This window comes from Sphaerodactylus townsendi, linkage group LG01 (assembly GCF_021028975.2).
Source record: "Sphaerodactylus townsendi isolate TG3544 linkage group LG01, MPM_Stown_v2.3, whole genome shotgun sequence".
Classification (NCBI taxonomy): Eukaryota; Metazoa; Chordata; class Lepidosauria; order Squamata; family Sphaerodactylidae; genus Sphaerodactylus; species Sphaerodactylus townsendi.
The window spans coordinates 123,433,453-123,450,447 of NC_059425.1; the positions used below are offsets into that span (position 1 = coordinate 123,433,453).

Sequence of the window (16,995 nt, forward strand, 5' to 3'; positions counted from 1 at the left end):
TTCTAAAGGGAGTACTGCGTGTCAGCGCTTCTCAGTTTTTAAAAACCTTTTCTGAAAACAATGAAATAACTAAAATATAAAAAGGAAACCAAGGGAAGGGGAAATGATTCGGTCATTTAAGTAACGTTACTCCCTTTCCGTCTCCCTTTTCCTTACTTGAACCTTACTGGCCACCCCTGAATATTTTCCAATAGGACACTTTATTACAATATACTGTCGCAAGGCCACTCCAGTTCTATGATGAATTGTAAAAGATTTGCAAGCAATTTGAGAGGTCAAAGTTGTTCAATTATATAAGAGTCAGCATTAGCAATTGGTACAGGATGTTTTAAAGCTGTAATATTTCATAATGTTATGTAATAATGAACAAAAGCTTTTCAAAAACTGTTTTCACTGTGCTAAAGTAACAATCTAGACTTGTTGTAAGTATGTTATTCTTACAAGTAGTTCGCAGTTATTCTTGAAGGCAAGTCTTGGAGTTTCCTTAGCATAGTGCTGCAGGGGAAAATTTTCAGCATGTCCATCTTCATCTCTAGCCTGAAGGGAAATATAATGGCCTATTTAGGGACTTACAAATAATGGAAGGAAAAAATAAGCTAAATGCATAACAGCTCAGATCATTAAAACAAACGGGAATCCCAAAATACAACAATATTAAGAAGTTTGCTTAAATACGCAGTACACCTTTTAGATATTTGAACTTGGAATGCTCTGTACACCAATAAGGAAAAACATGCAAATATATTTTGGTGTAAGAGTTCAAAACAACAGAGACAAGCCCCCCAAATAATCATTTCAGCTATTTTGAATGTTTGGGAGTTTCTATTTATTTTGTTGCATTTTAAGTATTAAGTTACATACATGCTACAGTTTTTTAACCTTAAAACAATATTCAACCAGTAGTATGCACCCACTTTAATTTTCTTTTCTTTTCTTTTTTAAAAAAAGGTAATTCTCTTTAAAAACTGATCAATCATGATTTACGCATTGATGCTATTAAATGGATTTCCCCCTTATTCTAAGTAAAGATGTGAAAGGAGTGGGCACTAAATGAGGGCAAACATGTTAAAATATTTAATTTAAGAGGATGCATTAAAAGTTGTGAGTTATTTTAATCTACACTATTAATTAAGGAAGCTAAAGTTTAAATGGAGACATTAATGCAATCCATTAGCAACTACACGCCTAGCATGCATGATTTTCCCTCTGATCTACAACTACATTCTGGTTTAGAGTTACAGCTAAGCGAGAGAGGTAGGTGAAAAGAGGATTGTCAGCAGCCTGCTCATTACACCATTCATTTGGATGACACTTGCACTCTGCTATACTCGCATCTCATCTAATCCCTGACTGTTCACTCTCCCTCTCTCCTGGCCTCCTAAAATTCACAGCTGAGATGTCTCTCTCACATATGGCTTGCATATAATTATGCATATTCCATTTTACATTGCATTAAAATGATGAGCTTCTGGCTCCAGGCCAGCTTATTTAAATAAGACCCAGTGAACTTGGAATGGGAGGTGGAGAAAGAAAGAGAGAGAGAGAGAGAGAGAGAGAGAGATACAGCAAGCAGCAGGTAGCTCGGTCTCCTGCTCTCATAATTAAATTTGTGTCTACTCTAAAAATGAAACAGAATTACCTGGTGTGATATATTGATCAAGAGTGTGTGTGGAATTTTTTAAACCACATATCTATGAATCCATGACAGATATTAAACCCTTCTTAATGTAGTGTGAACTGTCTATTTTCAAGTGTCACATATCAGAGCTTTTAATTTTTGTTAGTGTTGTCATTGATAGGAGATATTTTCACCTTATATATTTTGTCATGTTGCTTGCCTTCAAAAAAGATGTTTGTTCCTGCTTGCGAAGGTAACAGAATCCACTTTGAAATCTGTGATAGTGTTGAGGGCACTGATTGGCAAAAGTATGTAGGCCATGTATTGGGCTTACCAAATGTTCAGTTAAACCATTTTTTTCCGGTCCTAGGCAGGCAATAAAAGCCCTTGGGAAAATACTTGGTGGTTCAAAAGGAACAAGTTGTTCAGCCCTGCTCTAAGCTTTGACCAGCAGTCCATGGAAGTCAATGGAAATAATCCCACCGGCGTAGTGAGATTTAGATTTCAGTAATAAACAGGTTCAGGTTTAGATTTCAGTAATAAACAAAATATGTACTTCAAACAGACCACGTCTTTTATATCATTTGGCTTTTGCCTATAGTAATAGCAAAAATCAATGTTCTTATTGGCTATGTTAGTTTAACATTCTATTATGAGCTTACCAAGCCTAGAGTGGTATCTCTGCATTCTACTGTTTTCTTTCCTAAAAATATAGAGTTCCAGCAAGTCTTTAATATTTACATCCACCAGTGTTTAAAAGCAAAAACAGCCATGCTGACAGACGTTGGGAACTGTCTATGTACATTCTTAGCTAGTTGATAACTGTAGAGTTATTGGAATGAGCTCACTCAACGGGTAGTCTGTCCACCTGACAAGCAGGCAGACATCTGACATGAAGCCATGCACTGACAGAAAGTCAGCAAGCAAAGATTGAAGACAAACCAGAGGCAGAGTCCAGAGCACCATGGACAGCTTTAGGTAGCGGACACCTTGGCCATTTCCACACGGCCACGCTGGGGGTTGGGTCGGCATACATGACGCCGACCCAACCCCCGCGGGACCGTTTGCACGAACAGTCCCGGTTGCAGTGGGGAAGACGGCCCAGCCTCTGCGCAGGCTGCACCGTCCCCCAAACGCCTTACCGTGGCCTCCAGCCTCCAGCACGTCGCACAAGTCAGGGGACACGCCCCCCCTGCCCTGCGTGACAGCTCGGAAGTCGCAGGGCGGGGGGGCATGTCCCCTGGCCTGTGTGACGCGTCGGAGGCCGGAGGACACGGTAAAGCGTTTGGGAAAGGGGGGGAATGGAGACTTCCAGCTGCTGCCGTTCGCATGGCAGCGGTTGGAAGCCGCTGGCTGCGATGCAACTTCACCCCTTATGCGAACAGCTCCCTAGGGGCGGCGTTTTTACCTCCCTAGGGTGCTGTTATTGGCCCGTGCGGAAAGGGCCCTAGCTTCCTGACATTCCTGACTGGGAATACTAGTCTTCTTACATGCTCTGTGCTCTGCAGGCAGAGAAGCTGATAGCTTGCATTTTGCATTCTTTTCCTGTTTAATAGGATTATTGGTGTCTTTGGTGAGAGATGATTGGAGATTTTTGGGGTGAAGGCATGAAAACCAGCTATAGGGTGCAATCCTGAGCGGGAAAATGTTAAGCAGTTCCTCACCCTTCTGGTCATCAAAAACAAGACACTTTAAAAAGTTTAAACATGGGAGGAAGACTCATAGCTCATTATGTGTAGTTTGGCTCATATCTTTAAATATTTATCTACATCTGCAAGGGCCAGAACACAGAAGGATGGAGGACCCTTGTAAACAAAAGGCACCACTGCATGGTAAAGAGAGGGAAATGTACAAATCATCCCCATCTCCTTCATGCATGAATATGTAACTCCAGCAATTCCGAATGACTGTTCAGCAATAAAGCCAGATTCTAAAATCTTTCTGTCTAAGGTGGGGAATGACTATGGTTCAGACACTAACTACACAACAGCTTCTAAGTTAAGCATGAAGTTGTTGTTTCAAGATATTTGTGATTCATAGGGTTACCAGGTTCCACAATGGGGAATGGTAGGGTAGGTTTGCCAGATCTAGATTGGGAAACTCCTTGCTTACCCTTCTGTATTTTGTTCCCAATCATTTTTGTTGGTTGTTTTTACAAAAGTGGGTGTTTCCGTACTGCAGAGAATAGTCCTGCTGGGGAAGGGGTTTCTTAACTGTTCCAGCAGTTTTTCTCCTAAAAGCTGTCCCATTCTCAGTTGTTTCTTACTCTGTGCACAGGATTTTGACTTCTTAGTCATGGTTAGATAGTAATTTCCAGATGGATGGACTTAAAGAATCCATTTGCCTATCAACCAAATAAGACATGATCATGGAACCTAATTGAGGCAGTCTTTTTCACTAGACAGTTAATAGTATTTTGTTTTTCCATGAGATATCTGTTCATCATTATTTTGTTAGCTAAAAAATGTTTTTGAAGTACAGTCTAAAAATCACTCACTAATAAATCCTGCAACAAACTCTCAACAAAGTAAAACCTATTGTTGTTTCCAGCCTATTATTGTAAAAATCTACTAAGTGCTCTTCCAACAATAGCATTTCACTGGGATTTGTTTTCAAATGTCAGTTTAGGGCTGGGAGTTCCAGCTGATCACACGTACTTTACAAGCAAGGTACAAGTGTCCACTCAAAATAAAAAGAAAACCTAAAGACCTGGTCACGTTCTGAGGTTTCTGCTTAACCAGAGTGAGGAATTCTGTACCCTTAATATATATTTCTTTTGAAGATGAACTAAAATGGAAATGAAAGATTCTGATTTCCATAAAAAAGAAATTGGTTTATCATTGTATTGCCTGGCAATTTTGCTAGCAAATGGCACTAGTAACCAGTATGCAGAATTAGATCAACTGTCCTAAAGTAATAGAAAAATCCGCACCCTGGGTACAATTCAGCATTTATCTGTAAAACCAGATTAATTTAGAAGACATCAATTGGATGATAGAAATAAATCTTTTTTCCTCAATGGATTAGTCCTAAACTGGCTCATTTCTGATTAAGAATGTCGTCAGGAGTATACCAATCCTAGAGGTGAATCTTTACTGTCTAAAGCAGAGGCAGGAACTTATGATAGATGTCTGGCCCTGGCATGCTTCTGAGGTAGTAAGGATTACAGGACATCTTGGGAAAATGCCCCCATTCAGTGTGTAAATTCAGACTATCAGAAGTGGCCTATATTGACTGGATTTCTAAAGTTTCATCAACTTGACTGGTTTTATCTTAATGTGGAACCCACAAGATTTTTAAAAATCTCCCTTAACAGATCTTATTGATTTTTAATGTGCATTTTGCCATTTTATAAATATATGTTTCTTTATGTTCAGATACCATGTAACCTCTAATTTCATTAAATAAATTAAGTTACTTTTAATTGCAATATTCTGACCTGGGGTTTTTCAACTATGCCTACTCACATCACTACTGTTGTCCACATTTACCAGAATTATACCAGTTAATACTACGAGTTTTTTTTTAATGAAAGGATTTTGAAGTGTTCTACCAAAATAATCAAATGGTAACAGAATACCAAGTGTTTTGTAGTTTTTGACCCTCTCTTGTCTGGAAAAAAGGACAGGACAATAAAAAAGATGTTCTAAATATGCCCTATTCTTTGTCATGGGCCCAGTATGGGCGCGCGCACACACACACACACACCCCATCCCACTTGTCTGTCTTACCAGGAGGTCATTTTCCCACCCATGTTAAGCTTTAAAATATTGTCGAAGGCTTTCACGGCCGGAATCACTTGGGTGCTGTGTGGTTTCCGGCCTGTATGGCCGTGTTCTAGCAGCATTCTCTCCTGACGTTTCGCCTGCATCTGTGGCTGGCATCTTCAGAGGATCATCTTCAGATCCTCTGAAGATGCCAGCCACAGATGCAGGCAAAACGTCAGGAGAGAATGCTGCTAGAACACGGCCATACAGCCCGGAAACCACACAGCACCCTTTAAAATATTGTTTACTTCTATAAAATATCAAATAAATTTCAAATAGGAACAAACACGGGCTAGCACAATGTTAGTGCTGACCAAACAACCAATAATGACTGGGGGAAAGGCAGCAGTAGTTGTGGGGGAAAGTACCAACCCACCCCCCCAAATGCAAAGAATCTGATTCTAAGAACTTTTCTGACTGTGTTAACACTGACTATCCCTTAACCTTGGTTAAAGAACAGGCAGTAACCTTTACCATCCTGAAGACATGAACAATCAGTTCTCTACCATTTATAAAGCACCACATTTCCAGGCGATTTAACAAGGCTGGGGTCTTCCCATACCTGTCTCTGCACTATAAGAAGTTAATTATCAAAGAATTGACAGAAGATATTTTTAATTATTTTTAATACTGTTTGTGCCTACATGGATGTGAGATCTTTTATTACAGATTTCATTGTCCTAATCCTTAAATTCCAGTCCTATAACTATAGGATTATATTATAACAAATAATTTTATATTTCTTATTATGAATCTAGGCAAAAGGTATTCAGTGACAATCCTAAGCAGTGTTTAATAAGCTAAAGCTCTATGGATTTCAATATCCACTGGAATGGGGCTTTTGCATTTTGAATAAGCAGCAGCTAAGGTAAAGTATGATAGTTATTCAGATTTGCCAGAATCATATACACATTAGCTCCAGTCCCACTGTGGGAACTAATTATATGTCACAGCTGATGGCCCCATATGTGGATGGGAATTTTCACTGTCAGTTTGCCTGGGACATCCATAATTTTGTCATCAATATCCCAGGTAAACTGCTGCCCTTGAATGTCTAGATTTTGAAGTATCTTTGTTTTTAAAAAATTATGCATTCATCACGACAGCCCTTACATTGCAGTGACTTTATATCAACAATGCTAGTATGCTCAGAAATCTGTGAGGAGAGAAGGAGATAGAGACATGAAGGAGGATTGGCTTTACACTGCTCTTGGGTGCTCTAGCAGTAGCCCTAGAAGACTGAAGACAATAAGTTGCAATGCCTTCCCATGCACTCCCTTCCCACAGACTGGGTTCACTTCGCACAGATTGTCTATCTGCTTACTCAGGCAATCTAAGCACCTTTGTTATCAAAGTATCTGCTGTACATGAAGTGTAGTAATGGCCACTTTCTAACTGTGGTACACTTTTAGACAGCATTTGAAGAAGAAGAAGAAGAAGAAGAAGAAGAAGAAGAAGAAGAAGAAGAAGAAGAAGAAGAAGAAGAAGAAGAAGAAGAAGAAGAAGAAGAAGAAGAAGAAGAAGAAGAAGAAGAAGAAGAAGAAGAAGAAGAAGAAGAAGAAGAAGAAGAATGGGAAGTCCTCACAATGGAGAGATGTAGGGAGTGGTGTCCCCCAAGGATCCATTTTGGGACCAATGCTCTTTAACTTATTCATAAATGACCTGGAAGTAGGGGTGGGTAGCGTGGTGGCCAAGTTTGCAGATGATACCAAATTATGTAGGGTCGTGAGAACCACAAAGGATTGCGAAGAGCTCCAAGTGGACCTTGATAAATTAGGTGATTGGGCTAAGAAATGGCAAATGCAGTTCAATGTAGCAAAATGCAAAGTGATGCACATAGGAGCAAAAAAAATCCAAACTTCACATACACACTACAGGGATCAGTGCTATCAGTCACAGACCAGGAAAGGGATTTGGGTGTCTTAGTTGATAGTTCCATGGGAATGTCAACTCAATGCAAGGCAGCTGTGAAAAAGGCAAACTCTATGCTGGGGATAATTAGGAAAGGAGTTGATAATAAAACTGCAAGGATTGTCATGCTCTTATATAAAGCCGTGGTGCGACCGCACTTGGAATACTGTGTTCAGTTCTGGTTGCCACATCTCAAAAAGGATATCGAAGAGAGAAAAAGTGCAGAGAAGGGCAATGAGGATGATTGAAGGATTGGAGCACCTTCCTTATGAGGAGAGGCTGCAACATTTGGGACTCTTTAGTTTGGAGAGGAGACGTCTGAGGGGGGATATGATTGAAGTCTATAAAATTATGCATGGAATAGAAAATGTTGACAGAGAGAAATTTTTCTCTCTTTCTCACAATACTAGAACCAGGGGGCATTCATTGAAAATGCTGGGGGGAAGAATTAGGACTAATAAAAGGAAACACTTCTTCACGCAACGTGTGATTGGTGTTTGGAATATGCTGCCACAGGAGGTGGTGATGGCCACTAACCTGGATAGCTTTAAAAAGGGCTTGGACAGATTTATGGAGAAGTCGATCTATGGCTACCAATCTTGATCCTCCTTGGTCTCAGATTGCAAATGCCTTAACAGTCCAGGTGCTCAGGAGCAGCAGCACCAGCAGGCCATTGCTTTCACATCGTGCACGTGATCTCCCAAAGGTACCTGGTGGGCCACTGCGAGTAGCAGAGTGCTGGACTAGATGGACTCTGGTCTGATCCAGCAGGCTAGTTCTTATGTTCTTAAGCCTTAGATTTGATGGTTGATTGTACTCACAAACTTACTGGACTTTTCTTGTAGGTTGCTTCAGAAATCTCATTTTGATCTGTAAAATGATGGAAGCTATGCCTTTCACAGGAAAAGCTAATTCAATTGTTCCTGGTTTTGAATTGCACAGCAGATGAAAGCATATTTCATGGCATCTATACGGCTTTCATGAATGGACCCACTTCTGTGAACAGATCTAAGCACTTAAGTCTGAGAAGTGGCCTGGACTGTGACAGTAAAAAGAGTAGCCCAATCAATTAAACTATCACACCAGTAAAATAAAAGCTAGGTAAAAAGACATAGTTGAAAATGTGTGTGGCTGGCTATGATCTGCATTAGTGCAAATACTGGAACCTGTGCAGCACTATCTCATTTAAGTATAGTCAACTGCAGTCTCAGGCAATAGTCTAAAACTACCTACATTACTAAGTGTTAGTACATAAAAATAATTCCTGGGATAGTTTTCCCCTTAACTAATAAATTTTATTTTTGGATTAGTGGCTATTTTGAATTTTTCAGCACTTAACAATTTTGCTTGGCAATCATCTAGTTGTGTTTTCCTCTAAAATATTTTTGCTAAAAATTGATTAATTACATTGTTTTGTGTCTTTCCCTGCTTTTTTTTTTGCCCTTTTAATCTATTGCATAGTCTGATTTTTCCTAATTTTTTCTAATTGCTATACCTTCCATTGTTTAATATTTTTCTCTTGTGGGAAGTGTTTTCAGTTACTAGTTTGATAGACCAAGACAACTATCCTCTACAAAAGTTATCATGTGATCTCCTTGCCTACTCTAAAAGCTGATATGGGACAATCCAAATACACCCACAGAAGGCTGGGTAAAAAGAATAATATCCAAATGAAACCAGAAGATTTTCTTTTGGGACTTATGGACAGATAGTTTAGAAAAAAATATCGACCTTTGTTTTTATATATGGTGTCAGCAGAGAGAATAGTATCTGTGCAAAAATGAAAAACTTATTCCATACCTGCAACAGAGGATGGGCATGTGAAGCTGTTAGAACTGACAGAGACAGTGAAAATTAATTGGAAACCTTTGATGAACTTTTTGCATAAAATAGAAAAAATGAATTGGTTATTTGTGGTTTTGAGGAGTAGAAGATGAAGGAAAGGGATGTAAGACAGAAAAGTGTGAATTTTAAAAATGATATTAATTAACAGTTAGTTTCTATTTTGACTGTAAGTAGGGAACAAGTGTAAACATTTAACTGCAACTATATTTGGTGCAGTGGGAAATTGGGAGCCCTTGTGTATATTTTTAATCTTACCTCTTTTTTTTCCTTTTTGTATAATGCGATTTTCTTTTTGTCTTTAGGATATTTTTATGTCTTAATAAATAAAATTAAAAAGAGAAAGTATAAAAAGAAAGCTAGATGAAAAGGTTATACTAACTCACTTTATGCACAGTGGCATATTTTTCAATAGCATAATAATCTATATTTATTTATTTATTCATTCATTTAATTTGATTTGTATGCCATCCTCTCACAGGATCAGGGCAGTTTCCAACATACAAATATACAACAAAATACAAGTTTAAAATGCATAGTTTAAAATTCAAATGGCAGCTAAAATAATCAGCCCTTTAACTATAGCTATACAGGAGGAGGGAAAGAAGGGTGGAGGAAATGTGAGAGCTGTAGCTGCCTCAATCTTGCACCTGGTGGAACAGCGCCATCTTACAGGCCCTGTGGAATTGCATTAGATCTTGTAGAACCTGGGCCGTTTCTGCATAGCGGCAGAAGCGGCTGTCCACCAGCATAATTAATGCTACAGGACCGTTCGCATGGTCTCACGTGGGCAGCCCCGAAGTTGCTGCGAATCGCAGAGGCGGCTCTGGTCTGTGTGTTTTGTTTACCTTGTCTTCCTTCTGGACTCCAGAGGAAGGAAGTGACATGCCCACACTGCCCTCTGACCCATGGGGGGCGGAGGGCAGAGTGGGAATGTTCCTTCTCCTCCGGAGACTTGGAAGGAAGACAAGGTAAATAAAAGATGCAAACAGGCAGTACCTGAAAGCTGCACCCTCACGCTGGTGCCCTTCACACAGTGCCAGTGGGAAGATGCTGCTTTTCAAAAAAACTTGCTCATGGAGCGAGTTTTGAAAGCAGCATTTTCCCGTTATTTTGGGCAGGGAAGAGCATGGCACTGTTGCAACAGTGCCCCAGGGACGGTGTTTTTACCATCCCTTGGGTGCTGTTTTTAGTCTCACTAGTCAGATTGTTCTACCAAGTTGGGGCCAAAACCAAAAATGACCTGGCTCTGATTGAGGTCAGCCAAACTTCTTTCATAGCAGGGATCACCAGAAAATTATCTTTTGCTGAATGCAGTGACCATCAGGGGACATTATGTAAATGATTTTAAAATGCAGTCAGGTTCCTATATAATGTCCTTTTAAACCAATATTACAAGTGTATTCAGGTACATAATGTTTGTGTGTTAGCTTGATGTTTCTGCTACTATAATCAACTCCAAAAAGTTTAACAATGTTTTTCATTGAGCAGATATTATTAGGTTTCAGAATTAGCATCCCACTGAGATTAAACCAGGGAATTTCACATAACATTTCTTAGCTGTTGTTTCATTCAGTCTGGCTACAGTTACAAAATACAACAGAGCTTCAGTTTTTACTGTGAAATCTGTGCTTTTTGCTCCAAGGTCTTGGAGCATCCTTTGGGGGAAAATATACAGATTGTGATGAAAGCAAATGAGCAGGAAAATCTGCATGGATCTTTTTTACATCTATGAACCAGTTCTTCTGCTCTTTCTTGTAACTTCAATTAATAGTGGCAAACGCTCCCCAATTTGCATTTTCTTTCTAAAATATGTAGGTTCCAGTTGGGGACCTGCAAAGACTTGTAGCAGACATCTCATTTTCCCATCCCTTTTCTCTGGTAGCCACAATAGCTTTTCACTCTTTCCTGCATCCTTCTCTCCTTCCCATTTACCAGTCAACTTGCCTTTTTCTGCTCCTCTTTTGACTTTTCCCTCTTCCCTCCCCCAACACCTTTCCCTTGGAAAAATCTGGTCCAGTTGTGTGCCACCATAATGGGCTAAGTTGAGCTGTGGAGTGCTGGCTGGGACCAAGTACATGGTGCTGGACCTACAAGGACTTGCATGGAGCACCTTCTTTTCCTCTGTATCCCCTCCCCATAGTATATCTTTCCACTGGCAGCCCCCATATCCTCAGTTTACCCATATCCTTATTTTCCTTCTCTTTTTCCTTACCACCAACCTTTTCCCTGCCCCTTCTTCAACTATATTTATTATTATTTTCTTCACCTACTCCCCCAGTAGGAATCCAAAGCATCTACCATCATTGTCCTGTTCCAGTTTATCCACACACTAGCCCTGTAAGGTAAGTTATGCTGTGAGTGTGTGACTAGCCCAATTTCACCCAAGTGAGCTTCTGTGGTAGAGTGGGAATCCAAACTTGGCTCTCCCAGATCCTACTATGAAACTCTGACTGCTACACTGGCTTTTGTGTAGTGGTCACTGCTGAACTGTAGCAAGTAGTTGGTCCTGAATTAAAGTTGCCCACAGCTGTTGCCAGGCTTGACCCTGATGAGTCCTTTCTCAAAGGTCAAAAAGAGCACTGGAAAAAGCCCTTTCCTCTTCCGCTGTCTTTTACTGGTGAAAACCAAGGCTTGAAGTCTAGCTGTGCTATTGTCTAGCAACAGTCACTGAGGACATTTTTTTTTAAAAAAAGAGATGTGTTCCGCTTCTATTACTTTTTGGGTGGCTAATACCCCAATCAATTTTATTTTATTTTTAGATTTGGAAGTTTCTGCAAACCTTGGCCATTTTTCAGATTTATATAAAGAATTATTTTGTCTGTTCATTATTCCAAGCTCTGGGTGTAAGTATTCACAGATCAGGCCATGTTGAGAGTTAGATATATTGATTATATCACTGTCATCATTTTTTAATAGGGTCAGCTTTCCCCAAGGGCCAAACTAAACATGATGGCATCCTCATTGCTGCTACATGGATGCCAGATCAGGACCACAACATCACTTTCCCCCACCTTTTCAAGTGCCAGAACTGCTTTTTTGGCTTTTGATAAAGCACAGGGAAGTGAGGGGAAAGATGTGATAATATAACCTAGTGCCAAAAGAACCACACAGTAACATTAAATACCGGTGTTTGCATCTCTCTGCCCTTTGACAGGAAGCAGAAATCTTTTCCTTCCAGCTGGGTACAATCCCCGAGAATCTTGCCCAACATTAGATGGAAATCCCCGAGAATCTTGCCCAACATTATATGGTAAAAGAAATGGACAGTACTATGGTGCCAGGAAAAAGTAGGCAATTTCTTTGACATCTCAACTTCTCTGCTAACATTCAGGATTGGACCCTTGTAGATTTTAAAATCACTGTAAAATTGTGATGGCATCTTTGTGATGGCCATGGGGATGTTGTCATATCTAGTTTGACCTTAAGCCTGAAATAACTGGAAATAATTGCCATCACAATCAATAAACAGGACTACAACTACATAATTTTTCATGTCTGATATTCTGATATAATTAACATTCTCCAGTGGCCAGCAATGAATTGATTTATTAAGCAGTTTTGCGCATCAAACAAGCAAAGTATCTTCAATTTCAGAGCTTTAACTGCCCATGAAGCCAAACAAAGCATAAGACGTTACTATCTTACTGGCCACAGACTGAATAATGACAGGTCTAAGAAATGCTGTTAGGTTAAGCTATTGGAACCAGGTTCAAAGAGACTGGAATGTCAGGAAAAGTATTAAAAACAAACTAGGGGCTAAGAACACTAAGCCATGTGTGACCAGTAGTCCACCATACGAATAACGTTATAGGTTCAGAGAAAACTATGCAAAAACTGACACTAAAGAAGGTTCTTGTTACTTCAATATTAGAGTACACCACGGGAGAATTTCAACTTGTCTTGCTATGTGGAAAGCCAAAAAAACAATTCTTATATGTATCTGTGACTTGAATTACTTGAATTACTCATCAGAGCAGTTTATATTTTCCTGATCAGGTTGAAAGATGGAGCCTAAATGGTCAAAAGGCAACACAGCAGTGAAAGGTACTGATGCTAGACCATATGCAGACATTTTACCTGGCCCAACACCTATGGTGCTCTGAAAAAAACAATAATGTAATGGCTGAAGAAGACTGAATGTTTGTAATGAAAAAGGATGTGAATTGGGTATCACTCCTTTCAGATTCCAATTTTAGTGTCAATTAACTGTACCCTTCCAATGAAAGAGACTGCAGTTAATTCATTCTGTTAAATTAATAATGCCACAATTAATTAAACCTACTAATTAGAATGATAAAATAAAGAGGAGATAGATTATCTTCCATTCCATGAATTTGAGTCTGGGGCTGGCCTGAAAAGGTACTGGAAGTTCATGGTGGAGACAGGATGGTAGGTCTTCTCAGCCTGGTCAGCAAAAGCTGTTCAAAGGGTGGAGAAGCCAGTCAAGCCTACCATGCACTGACTGAGTCACACTTATTGGATTCTTGGCCTCTCTATGAATGTAGTACAGTGTGATCCAGACCATGGTGAGCAGAAAGAAGAGGAAGAGTTGATTTTTATATGCCGGTTTTCTCTACCTAAAGGTTTACAATTGAATTCCCTTCCCCTAACAGCAACCGAGAGGAGGTAAGAGGGGACCTACAATGGTGCGAGGGAAATGCCGGTGTCCACCCGATGCCGTTAGTTCGGCACTGGGTGGACACCTGTGTTTTTCAAATGACTTGCTATACCAGCAAGTCAGAAAAATGCCATTGTTGGGGGAATATGCCGCTGCAGCTGCGCTTCAGCAGCAGCGGTGCAAAGTCTTTCCCCACAACAACGTTTTTACTGGCCTTGTGCCACTGTACACGGCCCGTTCAGAATCTGAAATTGTCTCACTGACCAATTGATTCTAATATTTTCTCCCTCCTCTACTTTTCCTCTTCCTTTACGCACCACACCGTGTCTGTCTTCCACCTCCCTTCTCTTCCTGACTTCTTGCTCCTCCTCCCACACCAGCTGATAGACCCTCTCAGGCCATCTGTCTGGCTCTGTGGGGCCCTGGTTGACTGTCCTAACAATGGGGTCCACATTCATTCTTATTTTCAATTTTGATCCATGTTGTTGGTTTCCTTTCTTTTTCAGTGACATTAAGACAAGAGCTGTACAAGTGACACTGGAGATCTGAAATCACATATCGAGTCTCTTTGAACTTCTATAAATAGCAGAAACAGGGTGGGGGATTCAGGGAGGGGATGGATCACAGTACTGGAATGAGGTACAATTTAATAGAGGTATGCATTCAGCAAAGCTGAACTGAAAAAAACCCTGAAAAACATCTTAATGGTATTTTATGGGGTATATTTTCACCTTAAAAAGGCAGCAATTTAAAGGGAGCAGAAAAACAAATCCCAAATCATACTGATTTTTTGTTTAGCAAGATTCAGACATTTCAGTCCTGCCATCATTTAAAAAATAATAATCTCCTTCCCCCTAATTTACTTGCTAGTCTCTCCACTGCCATGGCCTCCAGGTTCCACATGGGACTTGTAGGCTGGGGTGGGTGCAAAAGAGCGTAAAGCCCAGCTCAGCCTAACCAAGCAGGACTTGAAGCTCTGCACAGACATCCACTGCTGCAGCCTCTGGGTTCCACATATAACTCAAAGGCTCTCCTCTGCTGCTTGAGTTCAAATCAGTGAGGGGAAGAAGAGATGGGGGGTTAGAGTGTGGGTGGGTGGGTGGAATTCATATTTGGGTCTAAAAGAACCAAATTTTTACAGACAACCTGTATTTTCTGATATAAGGGTTTGGAAATATCCAGGATGCCTGAAAAAATCAGGTCCATTAGATCCAAATCCAAATTTTAGCAGTAGTTTATTTTTGCAGACTCCTACACTATTAACTATGTTTCCATTTTCTCAATGTAGACCATCATATGTTATTTACCTTGACAGGTTAAACGTATGATGTTTTCCCTATAAAGATAAAAAGTACCTTGGAGAGGGACATCAAGAACATCATGTAGAGGAAGCATTAAATTCCTTCTCTTAGCCCCTGCCCCCACTGGTTGCCCTGCTCCATGATCCAAATCTGTAGTGCAAAGGCAGGGGATTTCATTGTGGATCTTCAACACCTTATTTAATAGTTCTCTTTCTGTGCCTGAAACATCCTTTGGCCAGATTAGTCAACAGCTTCTCAAAACTTACAAATACCTCCAGGAAATCCTGTTGTATTGTCCTGAAAGACCTGAATTCTTGTCTCTTTTTTAGCCACCAATTCTTCCTATTGGTTCACCAGCTATTCTGTTCCCTTCCTTATGAACATATGAAGCTTCCTCATACTGAATCAACCCTTGGTCCATCACAGTCTGTATTGCCTATTCAGACTGGATGTGATCTCCCGGATCTCAGGCAGAGGCCTTTCACGTCACCTGTTGTCAGGTCCTGTTAGCATGAGATGCTGGAGACCGAACCTGAGACCTTCTGCATGCAAAGGCTCTTCTGCTAAGCCACAGCCCCCCCCCCACCAACTTATGTTTCGTACTCCTCTGCAGCTATACCACTTTTGCATTCTATATAATACCTATTCCACTAATTCTACATATACATTGTATTTTATTTCTAGGGAGAAGGCACATGAAGGAGGTTAGTAATATGTTTATGTATTTTTTTCCACGGGGTCGGAACTTGGCTTCTTTCCTGCTCAAGCAAGGTACACTCACACAAGAGGAAAAATGTCCTTTGATTTCACCCTCCCACTGCAGATCTCTATGCTGCCATCCATGCTGCACTTGAGAGTCCAGTGACCTCTGAGAGACATATTTCATGTAACTCAATAACCTTAAGGGAAAGTTTCAATATGAAAGTGGCACTCTTATTTTTAAAGAATGGAAAATCAGAACCTAGACTAATCTGTTATCCAGGAGGCACTATAAAAGTTTTTTTAAAAAACCAGCTCAGCTATTTCTGAGATATCACACAATGCTGAAGTTTAATAGTTATTTTGCCTGTACTGTCTCATATATTCTGGATGTCCTGACTCCAAACTGGCTTGGCTGAGCCCAGTGCTTGACTTGGCTGACCTCTGCATAACAAGCTTTACAGCTCCCAAGTTGCTCCTTGTTTAGGAACTATTGCGTAGAATCCCTTACTTCTATGTAAATAATACAGGGATTCCTATAAAATGTTGGTAGCAGTTTTTACTGGTGGTTCAGATCTCTGTAGTTACAGAGTTCCTCATTCAGAATACCTAAGCCAGGACCAAGGCAATTGCCTACGTACACTGCCCTCACTCTCTAAAACAAAAGCTCTGCAAGTGATGTTCCACTTGAAGGTACCACAATCGCTTACCCTATCCATATGCTGCAGTTTGTACTCCTGTGTCCGCTATCATGTTGGTGGGAACATAGAGATTAAAGAATTCTTATCCTGCTTCAAAGCATAATTTTCCATCAAGAAACTGCTGTACTCAACCACTGGAATGTTATCTGACTGCCAGAAGTAGGTGAACTGTTCCTTAAGGTAATTTCTCTACTAGGGTTGACTAGGCTTTTTTAAAAATGGATTTGTGCCCACTTTACACTATTATTGCTAATGAGAAAAAAAAACTAGGAAGATTTCTGATTTTACCTCTTCTTTTCAACTTACTTTTTTGCACTAAAATTCGGATACTGCATATAGAATTACATGGTTCGTAACCCCTCACTATTATTGAATACTAACAGAGAATTTCATCATTTAGCTCCTCATACTAAGTAGCAACTGAGGATAACCTGGATTAAGTATCCTGCAAATGCTCAGCATGGAAAGGCTCTTTAGGACAGCAATTTCGGGGAGGCAGGCCTCCCCTAAGCAGAAGTCACAACATCTGGGGGGA

The 16,995-nt window shown here is 40.2% G+C and overlaps 1 protein-coding gene across 5 annotated transcripts in view; it reads right to left on the reverse strand.

The window, feature by feature from the left end:
• LOC125430952 (sine oculis binding protein homolog) overlaps positions 1-16,995 on the reverse strand; it is a 202,671-nt gene that overhangs the window by 84,578 nt on the left and 101,098 nt on the right. For 4 of the 5 annotated variants that reach the window (XR_007244261.1, XM_048493362.1, XM_048493377.1 and 1 more), the window contains exon 5: positions 442-537. The exons of the other annotated variant lie outside the window; for it this stretch is intronic. Coding sequence is in view for 3 of the 4 variants with exons in the window: in XM_048493362.1 (XP_048349319.1) it covers positions 442-537 (96 nt within the window). In the remaining variant the exon portion in view is untranslated. The remainder of the gene's footprint in view (positions 1-441; positions 538-16,995) is intronic. 5 annotated transcript variants of the gene reach the window in all.